The sequence below is a fragment of the Vitis riparia genome, chromosome 13 (genome assembly GCF_004353265.1).
Source record: "Vitis riparia cultivar Riparia Gloire de Montpellier isolate 1030 chromosome 13, EGFV_Vit.rip_1.0, whole genome shotgun sequence".
NCBI lineage: Eukaryota > Viridiplantae > Streptophyta > Magnoliopsida > Vitales > Vitaceae > Vitis > Vitis riparia.
The window spans coordinates 6,421,628-6,446,494 of NC_048443.1; the positions used below are offsets into that span (position 1 = coordinate 6,421,628).

Consider the following 24,867-nt stretch of genomic DNA (forward strand, 5'->3'; position numbering starts at 1 on the left):
TGATTTATAGGATATTAGGGAAAGATTGAGGCCCCAATTGTGGGTAATTTGTGTAATTTTAATTTTTTCCATGTTTGTATTTTTTTCTTTTTTTGTTTGCTCTCTGTGTATTTGTTAAATAGAGATTCGTTTATGTAAAAATTATAGTTTTGAATGAATTTTAATAGTATTCTCAGTTTCTACATGGTATCAGAGCGGTGTTTTGCTCTAAAACCCTAATCTGTCCATGGATGCCCAACGAGGAAACACCCATGAGTCCAGTCAGTCGGCAACCCATGAAAGAGTGTTAGAGATACACTCCTCAATGGGCCCCGTCGGTGCATTCAATAACTCCCCACTCCATCTTACCATTGCAAAATTGAACGGTAAGAATTATAGAGAGTGGGCGCAAACAATCAAGCTCGTTATTGACGGAAAGGGAAAGTTAGGGCTTCTTACTGGCGAGACTCGGCGACCACCCCCGACCGATGTAGCAGCATCCCAGAAATGGCTGTCCGAAAACTCCTTTATCACCTCATACTTGATTAACTCCATGAAGCTAGCCATTGGCAAGACTTACATGTTCCTCCTGACGGCAAAGGATGTGTGGGATGCGATATGGAAACGTATTTCGATGTCGAGAATGCTTCCCAAATCTTTGAAATCAAGACGCGGCTCTAGCAGATGAAGTAAGGAGATCAGGAAGTCACGGAATACTACACTGAGATGCTGGGTTTGTGGCAAGATCTCGATCTCAATTGCGAAGAGGAGTGGGAGTGCACGGGTGACAATGTGCGCTTCAAGAAGAAGATGGAGAACGAGAGGGTCTTTAAGTTCCTAGCGGGGCTAAACCACGAGCTTTACGACATCAGGAGCAGGGTTCTCAGTCGTCGGTCGTTGCCCTCCATCCAAGAGGTCTTCTCTGAGGTGCGGCGAGAAGAAAGCAGAAGAAGAGTGATGTTGGATCTCTCATTTGGGCCTGATACTTTAGCTCTTTTAAGTCGTGGGCCTCATGGGCCTCATGCTGCTGCTGGATGTGGGCCTCATGCTGGACCTAGTGGGCCAAGCCCAGGACAGTCCAAGAGGACTTATTGTGAGCATTATAAGAAGTTGGGCCACACAAAAGACACTTGCTGGATTTTACATGGCAATCTCACAGATTGGAAGCCCAGACAGCCCAATAAAGCCCATAGTCATCAGGCCTCCACCGAAACCTAGGCAAACAAAACATCCACAAAAATTTGTCAGTCAACTTCTAGTGTGGGATTTAATTCTGACCAGCTTGCGAAATTATATGAACTTTTTTCTAATTTCCAAGCCTCTGGTTCTTTGGCCCAAAAAGGTACCTTTCTGATAGCACTTAGCACCATGTCTCAAATGACTCCCTGGATTATTGACTTTGGTGCATCTGATCATATGACTGATGCTCATCATTTATTTTCTACATACTCTCCCTGTGTCGGTAATTTAAAAGTAAAAATTGCAGATGGTACTTTATCACCAGTTGCTAACAAAGGGAGTATTCGTATTTCTGAGTCTATTACTCTTAACCCTGTCCTACATGTACCTAATTTATCTTGCAATTTGCTATCTATTAGCCAGGCAACCAAAAGGTCTAATTGCTCAGCTAAATTCCTCCCATCTCATTGTATTTTTCAGGACCTATCATCGGGGAAGACGATTGGCAATGCTACGGAACGTGAGGGTTTATATTACTTCGACGAAACTAATTTGTTTGGACAGTGTCCTCCTACTATTTGTAATTCTGCATCTTATCCTAAGGACAGTGAACTTTTGTTATGGCACAAAAGGATGGGTCATCCTAGTTTTCAGTACTTAAAACATTATTCCCTTCACTATGTGAAGAATTTCTGAATTCCTTTATTGATTTTTTCGGTGCACACCATACACATATATATACATAAATGACTGAATAAGAAAATATCAATCTGGCTTGATTCTCTCCTAAAAATAGGAAACTGTACGCAACTTGCTTGAGAGACTTGGTTTGAGAATTGGCCACATGGGAGGAGGTAGAGCTCGGAACACAGTTCAGCACTGCCAATCATCTTCCCCGATTTCAAGTCCTGAAAAACACACGAGTTTGGATAAAATTTAGTAACACATTGGAGATCACGGGCCAATTTGCTAATGGACAAAAGATTACAATCCAAGTTTGGAACATGGAGAATAGAGTCAAGAAACAAGTCTTTAGTAAGTTTTATGGAACCTGTTGTAGGGAATTAAACCGAATTCCCAACCCGTGAGAAACAAAAAATTAGAGAAAACACACGCCAAAGAAAAACAATCACACGCACAAGACAGTATTTATGTGATTCGGCAATTTGCCTACATCCACAGAGTTGCAGGGATATCACTATTATCAGGGAAGAATACAGAGTACATGACTTAGCGGCTACAATATTCTCTCTATATATATAACACGGCAACCCCACCACACTAAAAAACCCTAATTACAAAAGGTGGTTCCACAATGAGCTAAACGGCCCAACAGGCCTCAATAAATCTCCCATTAAGAAGCCATGCAATATTATTCGGGTTGGGTCGTCAAATTGGATCAAACAAAACTAGGCTCCACAAAGCCCAACAAATCTCCCAGTTGGAGACTAGTCCAATCACCAACATCAAACCGCTATCCTCCAAGAAACAATCCCTCATCCCTACAACTCATCCTCCTGTCCTCAAGCTAGAAGACCAATTGAAGTTGCGCACAGCTTCAACTTCTCAATAGTGACACCCTTAGTCAACATGTCTACAGGGTTCTTAGATCCACAAATCTTCTCAAGTATTACCAGTTTATCCTCAACAAGATAACGGATAAAGTGGTATTTTGTTTGTATATGTTTCGACTTTGAATGAAAAGCCGAATTTTTGGCAAGAAAAATTGCACTCTGACTGTCACTGTGTAGAATGTCCATCTCCTGCTTCTTACCCAATTCATCTAAGAAACCGTGTAGCCAAATCATCTCCTTTCCAGCTTCAGTTGCTGCAACATACTCAGCTTCTGTAGTAGACAAAGTAACAATCTTTTGTAGATTTGAAGTCCATGATATAGCTGTACCACCTAGAGTAAAAACAAACCCAGTAGTACTCTTTCTACTATCAATATCACCAGCAAAATCAGCATCTACATAACCCTGCAGTTTCAAACTAGCACCTGTGAAGCAAAGACATGTATCTAATGAACCCTTTAGATATCTTAAAATCCACTTGACTGCCTCCCAATGCTGCTTTCTAGGCCTACTCATGAATCTGCTCACAACTCCCACTGCATGTGCAATGTCTGGCCTTGTACACACCATAGCATACATCAAGCTGCCAATAGCTGAGGCATAGGGCACCTTGCTCATATGGTCCCTTTCTTCTTCTGTCTTCGGTGACTGTTCTTTGCTTAGTTTGAAATGACTACCCAAGGGTGTGCTCATTGGTTTAGCTTTATTCATGTTGAACCTATTGAGAACTTTCTTCACATACTCTGACTGTGAAAGTTTCAATGTACCATTAGCCTTGTCTCTAATGATTCTCATACCAAGGATTTGCTTTACAACTCCCAAATCCTTCATTGCAAACTGTTTGGACAATTGCTTTTTCAGATTATTAATCTTCTCAATGTCAGACCCTGTAATAAGCATATCATCCACATACAACAGTAATATGATGTAAGAATTGTCAAAGGACTTAACATAGCAACAGTGATCAGCTTCACATCTCTTGAACCCAATTCTATGCATAAAATTGTCAAACTTCTTGTACCACTGTCTAGGAGCTTGTTTAAGGCCATACAAGCTCTTTCTCAGTTTGCAGACTAGATTCTCTTGTCCCTGAACAATGAACCCTTCTGGCTGAATCATGTAAAGGTCTTCCTCCAAGTCACCATGAATTCTCATCTTGCTTGAATTCTCATCTTGCAAGGCTTCATCATAACACTCTGGCTCACCACCATCAGTCAACAGGAGATAATTTAAAACAGGTGAATAACGCCGCGGAGGTCTAATGTTCCTGGAAGATCTGCGAACTTCAACTACAGGTGTACTCAGATCTACCTGTGAATTTACATTCTCCTTATCTTCTTCACCCCCCTTCTGGACAATATTTTCAGTCAATTCATCTAAGTTGACAAACTCAAATTTCTTTTGATCTATCTCTGTAACATCTGACACTACAGTTGACCTGTCCTTGTACATAACCTGTTCATTAAATATCACATTTTTACTTCTGATGATTTTCCTGTTTTGTTCATCCCAAAACCTATAGCCAAATTTCTCATCACCATAGCCAATGAAAAAACATATTTTTGACTTTGCATCAAGTTTACTATGAGCATCAGAATCAATATGAACATAAGATACACAACCAAAAACTTTTAAATGTGAAAACTTCACCTCTTTACCGCTCCAAACCTCCTCAGGAAGTCTGAACTCCATGGGAACTGATGGTCCTCGGTTTATCAGGTAAGCTGCAATGCTAACAGCATCAGCCCAAAAAGTTTTTGGTAGTCTAGCATGCAACCTCATACTTCTAGCACGCTCATTGAGAGTTCTATTCATGCGCTCAGCCACACCATTCTGCTGTGGTGTCCCAGGAATGGTTTTCTCCATCCTAATTCCCTGTGCAGCACAATACTCACTGAACCCTCCATCTATGTACTCTCCTCCATTATCTGACCTCAAACATTTTACTTTCAAACCTGTTTCTGTCTCAACCATGGCCTTCCATTTCTTAAAAGTTTCAAATACATCAGATTTATTTTTCAGAAAATAAACTCATACCTTTCTACTTGAGTCATCAATAAAAGTGATGTAGTACCTTGAACCTCCTAGGGATGCAACCGGAGAAGGCCCCCACAAATCAGTGTGTACTAGTTCCAATTTTTCAGCCTTCGGTGTCCTGCCAGTTTTCAAGAAGCTCACATTTTTTTGCTTTCCTAAGATGCAATTTTCACACATGTCAAAATCAATGGACTTCAATTCTGGTAGTTTTCCTTTTGACAGCAACATCTTCATCCCTTTCTCACTCATGTGACCAAGTCTGCGGTGTCATAGGCTTGTATCAGTACTTGCATCAGCAACTGCAATTGTGTCTCTTGGACATGAGGTCATATACAGAGTACCAGCCTTCTTTCCACGAGCCAATACCCTAGCTCCCTTTGTAACCTTCCAAGTACCACCAACAAATAGTATTGCATGTCCTTCATCATCAAGTTGTCCAACAGAAATCATATTCCTCCTTAGGTCAGGAATATGTCGAACCTTCTCCAGTAACCAAACAGACTCATTGGGCAACGATCCGGACGTCTCCCAGACCCACAACATCCAAGGCTGAACCATCAGCCAAATACACCTTACCAAAATCACTTGTAACATAATTCTGTATGATTTCTCGGTGTGGAGTGGTATGAAACGAAGCTCCTGAATCCAAAACCCAATCATCAAGTGGACTGTCTACTGTAAGAAGTAATGCATCCTGTACCTCTTCTATTACAGCATTAGCAGAATCATCTTCATTCTTCTTCTTAGGGCTTTTGCATTGCCTTTTAAAGTGACCTGTTTTCCCACAATTCCAGCATTGTACTTGTTGACCTGATCTCGATTTGCTTCTGTTCCGATTAGAATTTCTGGAATTTGATCTACCCCGATTTGAATTTCTGTCATTACCTTTGCCTCTTGTCTCAAGGTTTAGGGCAGAACCAGATCTTGAGGTTTCACCTGCATCTCTTCGGCGAATCTCCTCAGCCAGAATTAACTCTCGTATATCATTGTACTTGAGCTTTTCCTTTCCCGTAGAATTGCTTACTGCCATCCTCATTGCCTCCCAACTGTTTGGCAAAGAAGCCAAGACGATCAGAGTACGAATCTCATCATCAAAATCAATTTCTACAGACGACAATTGATTTGTGATTGTATTAAATTCATTCAGATGTTGTGCTACTAATGCATTCTCTGCCATCTTCAAATTGAACTATTTCTTCATCAGATGCACCTTATTGTTTGCCGACGGCTTTTCATACATACCAGACAAAGCCTTCATCAAATCTGCTGTGGTCTTCTCCTTTACAACATTATGTGCAATAGACCTAGACAGAGTTAACCTAATAACTCCTAGAACCTGTCTGTCAAGAAGCGCCCATTCCTCAGCCTTCATACTCTCAGGTTTTGTCCCTAAAAGAGGCAGATGCAATTTCCACCCATAGAGATAATCTTCAATCTGCATCCTCCAATACGCAAAGTCTGTGCCATCAAACTTTTCTATTCTAGACGCCTTTCCTACTTCCTCTGCCATTGCTTCCACTCAAACCTAACCCTAGTGTCACGGACTTAGTCGTTCACTAAGCTCGTGCGGCACTTAGACAAGCCAAGACGCTTGATCTTGCTAAGTCAGCCTTGCTCCCTCAATGCCTAGCTCGCTCGGCTAAGACACTCACGACTCGAAAGCTTAAGAAGCTTGGTAGGCAACTCTTGAAAGAATGGAAGCTTTCACTAACTCAAGAAAACCTTTACAAGTGCTTGGATGCTCACTTGCTTGGTGCCTTAGCCAAATGAGGCCCTCACCTATTTATAGGCACCAATGGAACTCTCTGGAACCTTGGAGGGTTCCTTACAACTCAAGACTATTCTAGAATGTCCTACACCATTCTAGTTACAAGCCTATATACAAGTATGTACAAGAGTCTTCTAGATTTCTCTAGAAAGCCCCGGAGTCCTCTCGTGCCTTCCACCATGGTGTAGAATTGTGTGGATTCTTCTAGGCTTCTCTAGAACCTTCCACACTCTTCCCACTTCTAGGAGTCTCCAGAAGCTTCCTGGCTCTATATAAGGCCATGGGGAGGCTCATTTGAATAAGCTTGTGACACTAGGCTCTGATACCAGTTGTAGGGAATTAAACCGAATTCCCAACCTGTGAGAAACAAAAAATTAGAGAAAACACACGCCAAAGAAAAACAATCACACGCACAAGACAGTATTTACGTGATTCGGCAATTTGCCTACATCCATGGAGTTGTAGGGATATCACTATTATCAGGGAAGAATACAGAGTACATGACTTAGCGGCTACAATATTCTCTCTCTATATATAACACAGCAACCCCACCACACTAAAAAACCCTAATTACAAAATGTGGTTCCACAATGGGCTAAACGGCCCAACAGGCCTCAATAAATCTCCCATTAAAAAGCCATGCAATATTATTCGGGTTGGGTCGTCAAATTGGATCAAACAAAACTAGGCTCCACAAAGCCCAACACCTGTCCCGGCAATTTTTGACTTTGAACCATCAGCAATAAGGACGGATGAATGACCATTACTTGGCTTGTAATTTTGAAGAATGGAAGCATCTCCTGTCATATGATCAGAAGCACCTGTGTCCACTATACACGACTTCATTCCTCCTCGATTAGCAGTGAGAGAGATGGTCGGATTGAGACCGGAAGTGATGGCCGGAATGAGAGATGGCCAGAGAGAGAGATGGTCGGATTGAGAGATGGCTAGAGAGACTTGGTCGGAATGAATAATGGCCTGAATAAGAGGCGGCCAGAAGGGATTAGGGTTTCAAAAAACTGGCTCTGATACCATGAAGAATTTCTGAATTCCTTTATTGATTTTTTCGGTACACACCATACACATATATATACACAAATGACTGAATAAGAAAATATCAATCTGGCTTGATTCTCTCCTAAAAATAGGAAACTGAATCCTAAGGAAATATCCTAAATGATCTCTCCTTTTTTATTCCTAAAATACTTTCCTAAATTAAAATCCTAACTTTGAATGTCAAATTTCAACACTATGTTCAAATAAAACTTTATTGGATTTTCAGTGTGAAGTGTGTGAACTTGCCAAACATCATCGGGCGTCTTTTCCTAAATTTAAGTATAAACCATGCATACCATTTACTCTAATTCATAGTGATCTATGGGAACCCTCACATACCCCTAATAGGACCCATAAAAAATGGTTTATTACTTTTATTGATGATCATACTCACCTGTGTTAGGTATATTTGTTGACTGATAAAACTGAGGTTCAATCAGTCTTCATGAACTTTCACTTTATGATACAAACTTAGTCTCACACCAAAATTCAAATTCTTCGTATTGATAATGGTACTGAGTATTTCAATCACTCCTTGAGCACTTATCTTCAAGAAAATGGTATTATACATCAAAGTTCTTGCGTTGACACCCCTCAGCAAAACGGGGTTGCAGAACGGAAAAATAGACATATTCTTGAAGTTGCTCGTGCTTTGTTGTTTACATTTCACATGCCCTCACAATTTTGGGGTGACTCCATTTTGACAGCCACATATCATATTAACCGAATGCCTAGTCGGGTCTTATCTTTTGTCACATCCCTCCAAAAATTCCAAGAGTTTTTTCCTCATTCTAGACTCGATGCACATCTTCCACTTCGTGTCTTTGGGTCCACTGTGTTTGTCCACACTCACGGACCTAAGCGGAACAAATTTGATCCCAGATCGCTTAAATGTGTCTTTATTAGCTACTCTTCCACACAAAAGGGCTACAAATGCTATGACCCAATTTCGCAAAAGCTATATGTTAGCCTAGATGTCACATTTTTGGAGCATACTCCCTACTACTCGCTTCAGGGGGAGTCCATGAGTGAAACTAGACCACCCTTAACCTTTGACTATCTCGATGTTGTAGTGTTTGAATCCACTTTGTGCCTTATATCTACCCCTTCGCCTAACACAGAAGGACACTTAAACTCAGGGGGAGATACGGAATTACAGACAAATAGGGAAACACTTGTCTACTCAAGGAGGCCAAAATCGAAGTTCAATGAGACACTCATCTCCGAAGCACTAAAAGAGTCAGAACCGGTGATAGTTCCAACCCCTCGGGAGTATGGCTCCAATTCTGATCAGGTAACAAATGACTTACCCATTGTTCTTAGGAAATAACCTCATTCATGTACTCTTCATCCTATCTCAAAATTTGTGTCTTATAATGCTCTTTCTGCAAAGTGTCGTGCTTTTACAACTAACCTTGATAGAATCCAGATTCCTAAAAACATTCAAGAAGCCTTGGAGATTCCAGAATGGAAAGAGGCAATGATGGAAGAAATAAGGGCATTGGAAAAAAATGAGACTTGGGAAGTGATGAATTTGCCAAGAGGGAAGAAACTAATGGGTTGTAAATGGGTATTCACAGTGAAGTATAAGGTGGATGGCACAGTAGAACGATATAAAGCCCACCTGGTTGCAAAGGGGTTCACTCAGACCTATGGCATCAACTATACCGAGACATTTGCACCAGTAGCAAAGCTAAACACTATATGAGTTCTTTTATCCTTGGCAGCAAACCTCGATTGGCCACTCCATCAGTTTGATATCAAGAATGCCTTTCTGAATGGTGAATTGGAAGAAAAAGTGTTTATGATGCTACCACTAGGGTTCTGTAAGGAAGAAAAAGAAACCAGGGTATGCAAATTGAAGAAATCTCTTTATGGTCTCAAGCAATCACCCAGAGTATGGTTTGATAGATTTGCAAAAGTGATTAAGAACCAAGGATACCAACAGGGACAGTCGGATCATACTATGTTCTTCAAACAGTCCAACGATGGAAGGATGACCATTCTAATCGTGTATGTCGATGACATCATTCTCACCGGAGATGACACAGGAGAAGTGGAAAGGTTGAAGAAAGTCTTAGCCACAGAATTTGAGGTAAAAGATCTGGGTTAAATACGGTATTTCCTAGGAATGGAGGTCGCTAAATCAAGGAAGGGAATTAGTATTTCCTAAAGAAAGTATGTACTTGACTTGTTGACTGAGACTGGCATGCTGGGATGCAAGCCAAGCGATACCCTTATCAAGGCAAGAAACAGAATGGAAAGTAACGGAAAACCCGTGGATAGAGAGAGATATCAACGACTAGTAGGTAGATTGATCTACCTTTCTCACACTAGACCTGACATTGCTTTCGCCGTAAGCGTGGTTAGCCAGTACATGCATTCACCAAAGGAAAGTCACCTGGAAGCAGTATATAAGATCCTCAGATACCTAAAGGGTTCTCCAGGGAGAGGACTATTCTTTAAGAAGAGTGATAGTAAGAAGGTAGAGATCCCATACAGATGCAGATTGGGCGGGATCAACAAATGACAGAAAGTCTACTACAAGCTACTGTACCTATGTCTGGGGGAATTTAGTAACATGGAGAAGTAAGAAACAGAGTGTAATAGCCAGAAGCAATGCCGAAGCTGAATTCAGAGCAATTGCACAAGGTATGTGTGAAGGACTATGGTTGCAGAAACTGTTGAAAGAACTACGCATTACAATAGAGCTCCCCATTAAACTCTATTGTGACAACAAAACTACCATTAGTATTTCTCATAATCCTGTTCAGCACAACAAGACCAAACATATAGAAGTGGACAGACACTTTATAAAGGAAAAAAATTGAGAAAGGGATTATTTGCATGACTTATATCCCTACAAGGGAACAATTGGCCGATATTTTCACCAAGGGGTTACAGAAATCAAGCTTTGAAGATTTTATTTGCAAGTTGGACATGATTAATATCTATGATCCAACTTGAGGGGGAGTGTGGAAATCTGGTATAATTTTGAATGATGATTTGTAGGATATTAGGGAAAGATTGAGGCCCCAATTGTGGGTAATTTGTGTAATTTTAATTTTTTCCATGTTTGTATTTTTTTTCCTTTTTTGTTTGCTCTTTATGTATTTGTTAAATAGGGATTTGTTTATGTAAAAAATATAGTTTTGAATGAATTTTAAAAGTATTCTCAGTTTCTACATATAGTGCCTCAAGTTATCAGAGTAGGCCTTTCTTACTTTGGAAAACTAGCATAACACTCATCTACTGGATCTAAGAGACTAATCGATATATGGATTTTTGTTTGTATGACTATGTGTTTCTATTTATTTATCTATGTATTCATGTTCAAAGTAGTTTGCTAGTGGCCTAATCACTCTTTAATAGTTTATACCATTCAAGCTGTCATTAGTTACTATTTGGATATTGTAAAGCTATTTTTTATAAAATAAGGTGGGTCATTGTAGTTAACTTGGTAAAGTACAATACTATGAGACATCACAAATGCAAGAAGAACAAACCACACATCTTATAAAGGAAACCAAAACAAAGTACAACCCAAGACAATCTGTTCATTGCAAGGGGTAAAAAGTCCTTGTCAAAGGAGTCTCTCAGCTTGCCTAGCTGGTTAGGGCAAATGCTAGGATGTGTGATAGACGCACACAGTCCTAGGTTTGATTCCTATTGCTTGTTAAATGCCCCGGATTATCTGGTGCTGGTTGTGGTGGATGTGGTTAGCACCTCAATGTTTGGGTCCCAATGTGGAGGTTCCTCAGTTAACCACTTTGAAAATCTCAAAGCTTTGGCTTATAATAAGTCCTATAAAAGAGCTTGAATCTTTTACTCAATAGGATTACCTTCTTTCTCTAGTTTTGGAAAATGCTATAAGTCATGTATACCATGATTTCTAAACACTCCTCTAATGCTAAGCCATCCCGGGTTAATCGAGGATGTAAAACTCTATAGAGCCCGCTAGAGGCATAAACTACCCTTGTTGAGTCTTCTTGCCTCACTTCTTGGACCTACAAATTTGTTTTTAATTCATCATTAACTAGCTGAAACATGTACCAACCAGATATATACAGTAGACTATGTTGCATGGATTTTAGAGTGGATGTTAGGTGTAGGTATGTGTCTAGGTTTTTGGTCCTTCACTCATTCAAATTTTAGGATATGAGGACTTAATTAAGAAAAAAAAAATCTCAATAATGAATACAAGCACTTGGACACAACATAATAAAAGAAAAAGAAAGTAGTTAAAATCAATTAAAAGCAAAATATCCTTGACGAAAACTCTTTATCCCTCTTTTACTCTCATCCTTTTTTTTTTTCTTATTTATAAATATTATTATAAAAGTTCAACCCATCATGGTGCTCAATTAGGGTAGATGTTGGGATGTGTGGTGGAGGCACGTGGTCTTGGGTTCAATTCCTGCCACTAGTTGAATGTCTCAATTACCTAGTGCTGGTTCTGGCAGGTATGGTTAGCAACCCGAGGTTTAGGTTCCCATGAAGAGTCTAAAGGGCTCATCCATAGAAGATTCCCTGGTTATCAAAAAAAGAATTACAAAAGCTCACTTTCTAATAAACTCTTTGTTTGTTATGTGTAACTATTTGGTAATAAAGTTGAAAGTAAAAAAGAGAAATCAACTAACATTGAATAGCCATATCCATGGATGTATCTTACAAGGATCCTACACCTACAACCGGATCATGTTGTGTTCATACTAGCAGGTTGGGATAAGTTAATAGTCTAGGTGTTATAGGTAGCAAAGGTCTAAAGAAGTGTAGAAGCAAACTGTAAGTCTAAAGCCCCATAGATCTCCATTTGTCCTAATGAGGTCCTAATATTTCTCTCACCAAATAGTCCAATTCATAACACAACTAGCCTTATGCCACAGAACCTAGCCTCTCAAAAAGTGCTCAATAACCTTTGAAGGAACTAACAATTATCTCTATCACACTTGGTTGGGGAGGGGTGGGAAGGGAAGTCAATCCTATGGAGTCTATATGACTTATGCCAGAGTTCCAAAGTTAATGGCAAGTATAAGAAAAGATCATTGTTTCCCTACTATCCAAGCATCTAACACAACGATGAGGACAAAGGCCTTCCTCCTCTATGTCACATCATTGGTCTATAAAGCTTAAGAGGGGCCATGAACCATACAAAGGCCATAACATTAAGAGGGGCTTTTGAGTTCCAAATGAAACTGGCTAGAAGGAAAGGGATGAAATTAATAGAAGCAGACAAAGCCTTGAAAAAGGAACCAAATGAGAAATGCTTGAGTAGGGCAAAGACTGAACTCTCACATCTGGAAAATAGGCAAAAAATACACATAGACTAGTGAGGATGTGAACACATGCTGGCTCCTCAAATTCCCGATCATAAAGGTTGCATTGAAAATTGAAATTCCAAGGAGAGGAAAAGGAAAAGTCTAAAATAGAATAAATAAAGGAGTCTTTAGTTCTCACAACCCTGAAGATATTAGAACTTAAACACTGAGAGGTTGCTTGCTCCACCAACTTTCTTCCCAAAAACGGATGTTTGAGCCATCCCTGCTGGATCTTGTAAAGCCACTAGCTTTGTCAGACTCCAGGGGGAGAATCACTTAGTCATTTATTTATCCATTGTTCTATTGGTAATGAGCTCTAGCAGAAATTTTCCTACCTAATATTCATCAGTGAGCTAGTAGGGTACTAAGAATAGGATGGTCTTTTGCCTTTGATGGCTTTGATAGAAGGGACAGAAGCAGGGTTCTGTCAAAATGTGTGCTGCTCACTGCAGTTTGTGTAACTTTTTTGGGACAAAATATTGGGACTTTCAAAGGAAAACAAGGAAATATTAAACATATGTGAAATTAATTTCTTAACATCTTGATAGGTTTTGGTGACTGAGGAATTTGATGTCATTCCCTTCAGCCTTGTTCCCTCAGATTGCAGGTTGTTGGTTCTGGGAACTGGTGTCGTTTTGTTATCTTAGCTTTTTCCCTGTGTAAGATATGGCTTTGTTTTCTTTTTCATGTTTAGGAAAGAAATCTCTTGTACTTCTGATTTTTATTTTTAATTTTTGTTTCTATATGAAAACATATCTGAATATTCCATTCCAGCTATAGGAACAAAATCTCAAAGGAATATGAAAAATACTTGAAATTGATACCATGATGAAAAATAAGTTTGCAACTCTTAAATGGAAGGCTACTGTTTTAGAATACTCAATAACATTGAACATTGATCTATGTAACTAGATGGTGAGAAACTATGCATTGATCTAAAATTTATGGAGATCTATATATTCTTCCACCTAGACATATTCTTCAGTAGGAAGATAGTCCAGTGAATGGTGATGTGGTGATTTAACCCATCAGCCCTCCAGCATATACGATGCATATTTGACACATGTAATAATGAAAGTGAACAGTTTGCGACCACTGTTTCTAGTGATAAAAAAGATCCGAAGGAAACAAGCATTACCCTTGGAACACTTTTTTTTTTTTTTTGATAGAAACACTTTGAAAACTTGTCTTCCATTTTTCAACACGTGAACTTAGTTAGGGGCAGAATCCTTGAGATCTCTAATTAAGGCATCATTATACTTTAAAGTATTTCTTGATGGCTTGAGGTATGTTTCTTCATAAAACATGAGCACTTATGAGCATGTCTTAAATTTTATTTATTAATTATGTTGCTCGTTTATAAAAGCATCATGCCCTGTACCGTATGTGGATACTGGATACTCACTGGCTTGTGTCTGATGCATGCTCTGTTTTTAATACAGTATGCAATTAGTCAACTGAATAAGTTGGAAGATAGCATTTGGGAGCGATGGACAAGGAAAAAGCCTCAGGAAAGATCTATCAGTATGTATCTAAACACACACACACACACACACACACATTTATATATATATATCCTTTTTAATGCTTTGTAGTTATGTGAGATTAGCTTAGATTGTGAATAATATTAATTAACATAAAACTTTTCCAACTGGAATGACCCACAACAGCTATTGTTTTTCATCACCCAACAGAGTGAAATAAATAAATTTGAAAAAGTTCTTGTGATGGGTATAAATGGTTTCAAGATATGGAGTTCAATACCTGCTACTGTAAAATTAGCAAACTATGATCCCAACTTGTGAACCCTCTTGAAAGTAGACTAGAAATGGACCATCCATTTGACAATCAGGTCAAATTTAGAAAATATATCCCAACTTTCTAAAGCTTGTGCACTAAAAACTCCCTATATGTCAAGCAATCTCCTCGAGCTTGGTTTGATCGTTTCACCAAGACTGTAAAGAGGTTTAGTTACTCCCAGTGTCAGTCTGACCACACTCTATTTATGAAACATATTGTTGAAAGAACTATCATTATCATTGTTTATGTGGATGACATAATCTCGATTGGAAATCATGATTAAGAAATAGGCAAACTCAAGACTTTTGTTGCCCATGAGTTCAAAATTTAAGACCTAGGGAATCTTAAATATTTTCTTGGGATGGAAATTACTAGATCAAAAACGGGTATTGCAATCTCCCAATGTAGGTATGTCCTAGACGTGCTAAAGGAGATTGGGATGCTTGGTTGTAAACCTGTAGACACACCTATGAACTACACTACTAAACTAGGAACAGTCAAAAGAAATGCTCTAGTGGATAAAGAGAGATATCAAAGACTTATGGGGCAACTCATCTATCTCTCTCATAGAAGACTAGCCAAAACCTTTAGATTCTCCACCCTTCCTACCAGTAGAATCTCACTTTTATCCAAATTAATTTTCAACCCTGAGATAGCTTCAAACCACATTAACAATCAACTCAGATAAGCCATCTGATCCTGAGAAGCCTCACAAAATACAAGCGTGTCGTTAGGGAACAACAAATGCGAAATTTGGACCCCATCACCTCCCCCCCTTCCCCCCTTCACCCTACAACATGACAAAAAGCCCCCTCTCACCACTCTATTGATGAGGCTACTTAGCGCCTCCATCCTAATCACAAAGAAATAGGGTGAAAGAGGGTCCCCTTGCCTCAAACCCCTAGAGTTGTGGAAGAAACCTGATGGAGTGCCATTTATCAAAACAGAAAATCTCACTGTAGAAATGCACCACCAAATCCAATCTGTCCATTTTTCACCAAAGCCCATTTTTTGCATCACCAAAATAAAAAAACTTCTAGTTTACGTGATCATATGCCTTCTCTATGTCAAGCTTACATAGCACCCCACATTCGTTGCCTCTTAGTAGAGTCATTAGCCTCATTAGCCATTAAAGTCACATCAAGAATTTGTTTTCCCTTTACGAAAGCATTTTGGGCGAAGACACCACCTTACCCACCACCTTCTTAAGTCTATTAGCTAGAACTTTTGCCAACAGCTTGTATAAGCCTCCCACTAAGCTAATAGGTGCGAAGTCTTTTAGATCATCTGCCCCCCCTTTCTTTGGAAATAACACCAGGAAAGTAGTATTCAAACTCCTTGCAAATCTTCCTTGCTCATGGAATTCTCTAAAGAAGCCCATAACCTCTTATTTCACAAAATCTCAACTAAACTACCAGAACACTAAGGAAAAACCATCTGGACTAGGTGCTTTGTCCCTACTCAGCTCAGAAAGGGCAGAAAAAACCTCTTCCACAGAGAAAGCCTCCTCCAGCCTCGCAACTTCTTCTTCCTCTCCCTCTAAACTTTCAAACATCAGTCCATTAAAACACGATCTCCAATCAGTAGGTCCCGACAACAGATTCTAGAACGCACTAACCACGCCACCCTGAATCTCCTGCTGCTCTAGAAACTAGGTCCCATTGATTTTGATCTTGGAAAGGCAACTACTCCTTCTATGAGAATTTATCATCCTATGGAAAAAGCATGTGTTCCTGTCTCCTTCCCACAGTCGAACTTCTCTAGATTTTTGTCTCCAAAAGATTTCCCCCATAAGGGCCCATTTCTTGAATTCCTCATTGGCCTCCTTTCTAGCCTCCACTTCCTCTAGCAATAAAACTCTCGAATTATCGTATTCATCCTAGAACGACACTTTTAGCAGAGCCAAATTCTTATTAACCCTAACCTTCCCAAACACTTCTTTGTTCCAAGTTTTTAAATTGGACTTTAGAGCCTTCAACTTTTCTGCCAAAATAAAGTTGAAAGAACCGCTGAAATTAAAACTCTGCCACCAGCTTTTTACCCCTCCTCCTTCAGCCACATGTTCTCAAAACAAAATGACACTAGACCACTCCTCACCCCTCCCCCATCTAACAAAATGGGAAAGTGATCAGAAACAAGTCTAGATACAGTGGACTGCACAACCTCACTAAAATGGCCCTCCCAATCATTTGCCACCAGAAAACGATCCAGCCTGGGCTTGGATTGACCATTTAAACCACCACTCCAAATAACCAGGCCTCCTAGCAAGGGAAGGCCTCTCAAGACTAACTCATCAATCACCCCTAAGAACCTTCTCATGGCTGACGACACCCTTCCTCTCTACTCCGCTCACTAGGGAATTTGATCACATTAAATCTTCTCTTAACCTCTTCAAGGTAGGACCATATACTCCTATGAAAATCCAAACAAAACCATCCTCACAATTTTTAAAGCGACAAGAGATTGAGAACTGGCCCTTAAGTGGGATTTTTTCGGAAAAAAAAAAAAAAAAAATGGCCCTTAATTGGTCATAGTTTTGGTATTGGGAGCAAAGGTAATTTTAGAGGTGTCTGACATTTTTCCAAAGAATGATGTGGACAAGATTATGAAGAAGTTGAGTGAATAGGGCTAGGGGAAAAACAAAAATCAGAGAAGAGTTTCAAACCTATTCTGATACCATGTGCTGAAAACTAATTTTTATTAATAATGAATAATTGAAATTACATAGGGATGTACACATAGTGGGTAGTATATTCTAGGAAACTCTATATTCTGTCTAGGCATAATTCAAGGGTTAATTACAGCATATATATTTACAAGATCACCACCATTTAGGATAAAATAAATAAAAGAAAAGATACAAAATCATGGAAAATGAGATTTCCTAAGATTAGGGAGGTTTCCTAAGATATTAGGAATTCCATATGGCAGAATTTCGACAAATGTGTTGAGTCTATCTAATTTTATTTGTTTTATTAAATATTTTCATTATTCTTTTTGAATTTTTTGAACTTTTTAACTAGTATATCATCCATATTGCTTGATATTGACCAAGGATGTTGTGATTGATCTATCTTGGGACCTATCAAGTAGGTGACTAATACCATGTTGTTGAATAATGAATTTTAAGAGTACCCTTTTGAATTACAACATCGTTGCCCTTGGAAGGCCATTGCATAGGTCTTTCAGGAATTTACTAGATATACTCAGTTTGTAGTGGGAGATGGGGCGAGAATTTGTTTTTAGGAAGACTTGTGGTGAGAGGATCAACCTTTGTGTTCTCATTTTCTAGGTCTATTTAGAATTATCACAGTTAAAAACCTTACTATTGCATCAATCCTCGAGTCCGCTTATCCCTTCTTTTGGAACTTTAGTTTTCGTCATAACCTTTCTGATTTTGAGATAGAAGATCTCAAAAGACTTATGTTCTTTCTTACTTGTTTGCATTTATCTCCATCCATTCCAGATGCGAGAGTATGGTCTTTATCTTCTTCTAGTTTATTTACAGTAAAGTCATTCTATTTAGCCTTATCCAATCATGCTAATCTAGCTCCATTGTTTTGTACTAATTTCGTGTGGAAATCCCAAGTCTCTTTTAAGGTCAAGTCCTTTGCTTGGTTAGTGGCACATAAGAACGTAAACACTAATGACATGCTACAATTAAGAAGATCCTATAAAGCTCTCGGCCTAATGTTTGTTGGTTGTGTATGGAGAATAGTGAAATGGTAGATCATCTTTTCTTACATTGTCCGTTGACTTTGGGGCTATGACACAAATTATTCAAATTGGCTAATTTGGGTTGGGTTCCTCCGAGGAGAATTTGTGATATGATGACCATTTCATATAAAGAGGTTAGGAAACTTCATGAGAGGCAAGGTTCTATGGCAAACCTCTTGTCTTGCTAGGATTTTTTAGGACAAGGTGAGAACCTCAGTGGTTTGTTGGGATATCATCCATTTCTTTGCATCCTTTTAAGCTTCTTGTACCATAACTTTTAAGGGCATTCCCCTTAATGTGGTTCAACTTGATTGGATTTCGGTTTGTAGGTCCAAAGGCATTGGTTAGTAAGTAATGTTTGTTATTTGTATTTTCTCATATGGGTGGTGATTATTCATTGTTGGTTAGGTTTGCTTTGTATTTTGGAGGTTACTACTGACCTTTTGTTTAGTTTTTCTGGAGGATTCCTCATCCTTCTTTGTACCTTTTGATTCTAAACATAATTTATAACATTGTTGTTTCTCATAAAAAAATAAAAAAATAAAAAGGTAAAAGAGCACCCTTTTGAGTGTTCTATAATTTGATTGGGATAAGATGTCTAGGCCAAAAGAGGTTAGAATCATTTGCTTTTAGTATGGATTCTGACTTCAGTGGCTTTGATTAATTTAAACTTTAAGGGGTGTTCTCTAGGCAACTCAGGTCATTTGGGAATTAGATGTTGGATAAGGGATTATCATGGTTTAGTGTTGAGTGTTTTATGAAAACTGGTAGGAGAGGATTTGACCTCTAAGGCAAAGATTTTAGCATTTTAGAAGGGTAATTTTAGGCAGTCTATCCTACTCAGAGGTTGAAGAAGATTATGCTCTCGTGGTCTTGTAGCTGTCTAAGTCAAAGAGAGTTCCTTGGAAGCACTAGTAATTTTGCCAAATTTTTAGATATGGATGGTAATTTGTGTTGTTTTTTTCTTAGTCCTCGTGTTAAACTAACCATGCTGCAAGTCAATTAGTAAAACATGGAACCAAGCAGAGGGTCTCTTTCAGAGGGGATTTTTGCACCCCTTACACTTGAAATGCTTCTCCATCTTGTACATGATGTTTTATCCTTTAGCCAGCTTGTTGTTTTTGTTAGGTATTTTTTCCATTTTGCTCCAACATTACCATCCTTTGTATTTTTAGAAGGATTCCTCATTCTTCATTTGTACGTCAAAATTCATATTCATGTATTATTTGTTTTTTTATTTTTTAAAAGATGTATGAAGGGTGATGCTAAAATTTGTGCATTGTATGACCTTGGCTTTAACTGGGACACACCTTTCCAAGTTGATTTCTATAATTTTTTGGCCCTCTACTCTCATATTATTATGATCCATATTTTATCTATTCTTCAAGAATGGAAATATCCAATTTCAAGGCTACTAGACCATGTGAACATGTCTTCTTTTTTTTTTTCCCCTGATGCTATTTATAAATATTCCTTATCATCTAACTAATTATTTTGTGGATTTCTATAGTCATTATTCTCCTGGAAAAAGACCTACTCTGGAATGCTTCCCTCCAAACAGTAACCTTTTTCTAATCCTTGTTTTGCTGACCTTTGTCCATAGAGAGGTCCACGGATGAGAAATCAAGAAGTTCCATGCAAAAGGACACATTTGATGGAAGTAGGAAAGATATAAATGCAGCTATAGACCGAATCTGTGAGTACACAGGTAAGAATTATTGTACTTTCTTGCATTTGTTGACATAAAATGAAATTTGACTGCTGATCAGCTTACTTCCATGTTATTCTGTAGGAACTAAAGTTATTTTCTGGGATTTAAGAGAGCCTTTTATTGACAACCTGTATAAGCCCAATGTTACTCACTCTAGGTTGGAAGCAATTGTTGAACCACTTGATATGGTAAGTTTTCTTATTGTGAAACTACGTTTTGTGTATTGTGTTTGTTAAGCTATCAATTTTGATGTAAAAACTTAAGCTATAAAGTAACATTTTGCCAATAATGTATATCAATTTTATTTGAGTTACAACCCTAATACTACACCCCATGGGTTGCCTTTTGTCAGGCTTGCATGGCTCAATAAATAAGAAAAACAAAAAAACAGTGAAGTTCAAACTCATAACCTCCTTAAAATGAAGGCTCTAAGACCATGCTAAGCTATTAATTTGACCCAAAAAACTTGAGCTATTAGCTAATGGTGAGTCACAGTGTAAATTAAGCTGATTTGGGCTACAGCCCTGACAGTATTTGATGCTTAAGTGAAAAAAGTTCAACAAGTCTGGAATTAGTCACCAAGTCTGTGGCAAAGATTGTTGAAAGTAATGTATTTAGTTCCACTTGTGCATCTTAAGTCACATGTACAGGTAACTTATTTGTTCATTTTACTTTTCTCAGATATAATTTCTGGGTTAACTTGGCAACTTAGGTTTTGTCTATGATATCACATTCATACTTCTAAGGTGAACACCTTCACATTTTACTGCTATATGCCTGGTGAGAGTGCCAACAATCTAAATCTTTGGGGAGCTTGGGTCTGTACAGGCTATAGAAGAAATTGTTTGATGCAGAGAAAACTTCAATGCATTAAAGTAAAATCATATATGAAGTTTTCTTGCTTCAGCAACTGTTTCTCTGCTGTTTGGTAATAGACCTGGACAGAAATCCATCTATTTAACATACAGAAATCTGAATCTGATTTGTATCTGTAAATGGAGGAACTTTGTTTGGTATAATTGTGCTGACTTTTTTCAAATTTGTATTTTCTGTACTGTGTTTTCTGTGAATTTCTGCAGGTACTAAATCAATTATGTGATATCATCGTGGAGCCACTCAGAGATCGCATCGTGACAGGTCTCCTTCAAGCAGCACTGGTTTGTGCTTTAACCCCATTTGTTTTGAATACATCTATTATAAATCTGAATTTTTAGTTTTATCCAAGTGTTATTTTCTGCCAGGATGGCCTACTCCGTGTCATATTAGATGGAGGCCCATCACGTGTTTTCTTCCCCAGTGATGCTAAACTATTAGAAGAAGACTTAGAGGTCTTAAAGGTATTTGCACAGTGACACTTTACTAACGTAAACAACTTTGTGCCTATCAAAACATGAAAGTTTAAAAATCTTTTAGCCATTGTTTTTGGACACTATATGTGTGTGAAAGGAGAATCCTCACTTAGATAAGGTGTTGAAAAGTTGTCCAGTGTGAAAGGAAGGCATCAGTAATTCAATTTTACCCTGGATAACTTTTTGCAACATTAGGGCATCCAATATGTTAAGTGTGATGGATTTCATATGTCTTGGCCAGAAACTTCAATCCTCTTACATGATTTGGGTGACGTGTAGGAATTCTTTATTTCTGGAGGAGATGGGCTTCCTCGAGGAGTGGTTGAAAATCAAGTAGCACGTGTTCGACATAAGATAAAGTTGCACAGCTATGAGGTTAGTTCTTGTGGTCATATTCTTGATGAACTGTGGGCATCTGAAACCGATGAGATCCCCTGGTTTAGAGGGATTTTCAAGTATGCCATGCCAACTTCTATTGGTGGTAGTCTAATTTAGGATTGACCTCCAAAAATACATTATAATATTCTCCTATTGTCATTTTGTCTAACAGTTAAGCATACAGACAATTTGCCTATAGTAGTTGATATGAAGATACTGTTTTAATTCACTCTTAAGGAAGTCGGGAAGAAGCAATATATGCTGAAAGTACCAGCTGTTGGAAATTTAACTTGGCAACTTACTTTGGTGAACTTGTTCTCCATGTGTTAACTTCCTGTTGGAGTTCTTCATGTCCCTTTGGACTCATCCAATGATGAGGCAAATTTCACAACTAAGAGGTCAAGTTGTTCCTCGGTGAAAGGAGGCTTTTCTAATGTTGATGCAGTGTTCACCTTTTCCTCAGTAGCTCCTTTTATCCCTATCACTGCGGTGCCCTGAAATGCTTTATTGCTATTCCCCTTTTGTCCATTCTAAGGTTTTCCATGCTACTTCAAGCACTTATCTCTTGTGTGCCTTGGTTTCTTACAATAGTCACACCATAAATCATCTTTATCTCCACTCCCTCTTAGTGCAGGCTTGACTGAACTATTTGGAGTACTATCATGGACATTCAAAAAATAATCCCTTAAATCAAGCTGTATAATCCCCTAAATCAAGCTGCAATATTCCAACACTGTCATCTTGGTCCTCTTGTTTTCCAGAAGATCAAAGTACTCAAAGATTCTCTGACTTCATTTAACCAGTCTCGAACTTCCTCTTGTTCTGCTGTTAGACTCTTCCACCTAATTTTCTATAGGAGCTTGCCACTGCCTAAATATTTCTAAGAGGCTGGCCTTTTCAATTTCCATGTGTCACCCATTTTCTCCTTGTGGTCAGTTCAGGAGGACAAAATTCCAAAATTGCTCTAACCTAGCACATGGCTAAGAAATCTGCTGTTGAGTTTGTCGACTGTTCTGTCATAGCCATGTTTGCTATCTGAGGTGCCTCTAGATTCTCCTGATTTCATTTTGAGTTGCTTTGCACCCAGCCATAGATCAGCAATACCAACAGGTCTGAAGAAGCTGTCTCTGGTTCCTCTTAAAGCAAAATAGAGAACAATCTACTTATAGTAGTAAAAAAAAATAAAAAATACTGTTACTACTCCTATCTACTAGTAGAGAAGATCTCTAAAGGAGGGCCTAGGAAAAGCTCCATGCTAAAAGAAAGAGGGATCTAGCAAGGAAGTTTATTAAGACACCAATATTTTCTTACTGACCAAAAAAACAGGGGGTTCTGCTGACTAAAGCCCCATTTGCTGCCACATTTGGGCTATCACTTTTTGAGTGTTAAAAGTAGTTTACACTGTTTGGTTGCACATTAAAGCAATTTAAAATAGAAGAGAATTAGGGCTTAAGAGCTATTTTCAAGCAATGGAGGCTAGGTGCTTTTTGAGAACAGCAAAGACCAGGTTTCAATTGGTTGTCCCTTTTGTAATGTCTTTGTTTAGATCTCACAGTTATATCTATTAATGAACTTTTTCTTTTCTGACACCTAGTATTCTACAGCCTTCACTCCAGAGGAAGGGGGAAAAAGAAAAACGAAAAAAAAGACTATTCAGAAAACCTAGTCTTTCACTCACATTTAGTCACAATGACTCTTTAGTTTCCTGGGGTCCATAAGATCTAAAACTAAAGAATCCCGTTTGGGCTAATTAAGAAAATATTCTGGTGTTATATATTTTTAATACATGTACAAGAATACATTATATAGATTACAAAAGAATAGATAAGGAAAAAATAGATAGGAAAAAATCTCTACAGCTATACATATATTTACAGCAAGAAAATATCTCTACAGCTATACAAATATTTACAGCCAACACCTAGGATAACAGCTCCTAGGATCTCCTGAGATTTCCATCAAAAACTGTTGTCAAATGCTGAATAGTTTGCATCAAACACATTCTCAGTTTGAGCAAGATATATTTGGCAATGCGTGGAATCTTGGCATATACATGCACAACCCTTTAGCCAGGATATTGAGATCTACTAAAAAAAAAAAATGATTCTTGTTGTAACAAGCGCACTCACAAAGGAAAGAAACGAAAAGAAAGCATTTAAACCATGCACAATGATCCAGGATTGTTTTGGTGGCTGAAGAACAAATGGTTTACTGTTTAGCATTCTTCCTATATATGCATTTTTCTGATAGGATATGAATGACATATGACTGTTTAATTGGTTGCAGACTCGAGAATTGATCGAAGACTTGAAATCTGCAAGTGGGTCAGAAATGCAGGGTGGCAGAAGCAATCTGGGTGCTGATACCAATACCCTATTGAGAATTTTATGTCACAGGAGTGATTCAGAGGCTTCTCATTTCCTCAAGAAACAATTCAAGATACCCAGATCTGCTGCTTAGGCAGAATATGTATTGGTAGGCACTCGTTTATGTTAATATAATTCATTGATTTTAAGGGAAATAATGAGATTAGAGTCTTGTTATATTATTCTTTTCGCATTTGTTGTATCTTTGTATCTTTTCCTTAACGTTTAAGAACTTCTTGTGTAGACATCTTGGCACCTGAATTTATAGTGTTCTCTTTATTGAAAACCTCTCCCTTTCAAAAACTGATTGTTTCTCTTGTACCCCAAAACTAAATCTTTGATTTTTCATGTTGTGTTGTTTGGCTGCTGAGAATATGCAGAAAAAGAATGCTCTGTTTGTTTGATTCAATGTTGAAATGTAAAGGGATGATTTCATTTCCACCTTACCTTCAAGATCGCCCTTATTAAGGAAAAACCCCATGGAGAGGGAGTAGATGGGATAATCAGAAGAAGAAAAGGAAAAGAAGAATAATTTTTTGTAGTTTTGAATAATTTTTATTATATTTTTTTTTAATTTTTTTTTAAGTTAATGGCTTTTTTTATATGAAATGATATTATCTCAATACTCTACTATA

The 24,867-nt window shown here is 38.3% G+C and overlaps 1 protein-coding gene across 3 annotated transcripts in view; it reads left to right on the plus strand.

Annotated features, from left to right (window-relative positions):
• The window catches only part of LOC117928132 (protein unc-13 homolog), a 60,573-nt gene extending 35,993 nt beyond the window's left edge, over positions 1-24,580 (plus strand). For all 3 annotated transcript variants that reach the window (XM_034847999.1, XM_034847998.1, XM_034848000.1), the window contains 7 exons: positions 14,354-14,435; positions 20,032-20,136; positions 20,221-20,327; positions 21,219-21,296; positions 21,381-21,476; positions 21,768-21,863; positions 24,153-24,580. In XM_034847999.1, coding sequence (XP_034703890.1) covers positions 14,354-14,435; positions 20,032-20,136; positions 20,221-20,327; positions 21,219-21,296; positions 21,381-21,476; positions 21,768-21,863; positions 24,153-24,326 — 738 coding nt within the window. In that variant the 3' untranslated portion in view covers positions 24,327-24,580. The remainder of the gene's footprint in view (positions 1-14,353; positions 14,436-20,031; positions 20,137-20,220; positions 20,328-21,218; positions 21,297-21,380; positions 21,477-21,767; positions 21,864-24,152) is intronic.
• Positions 24,581-24,867: the final 287 nt, after the last annotated feature.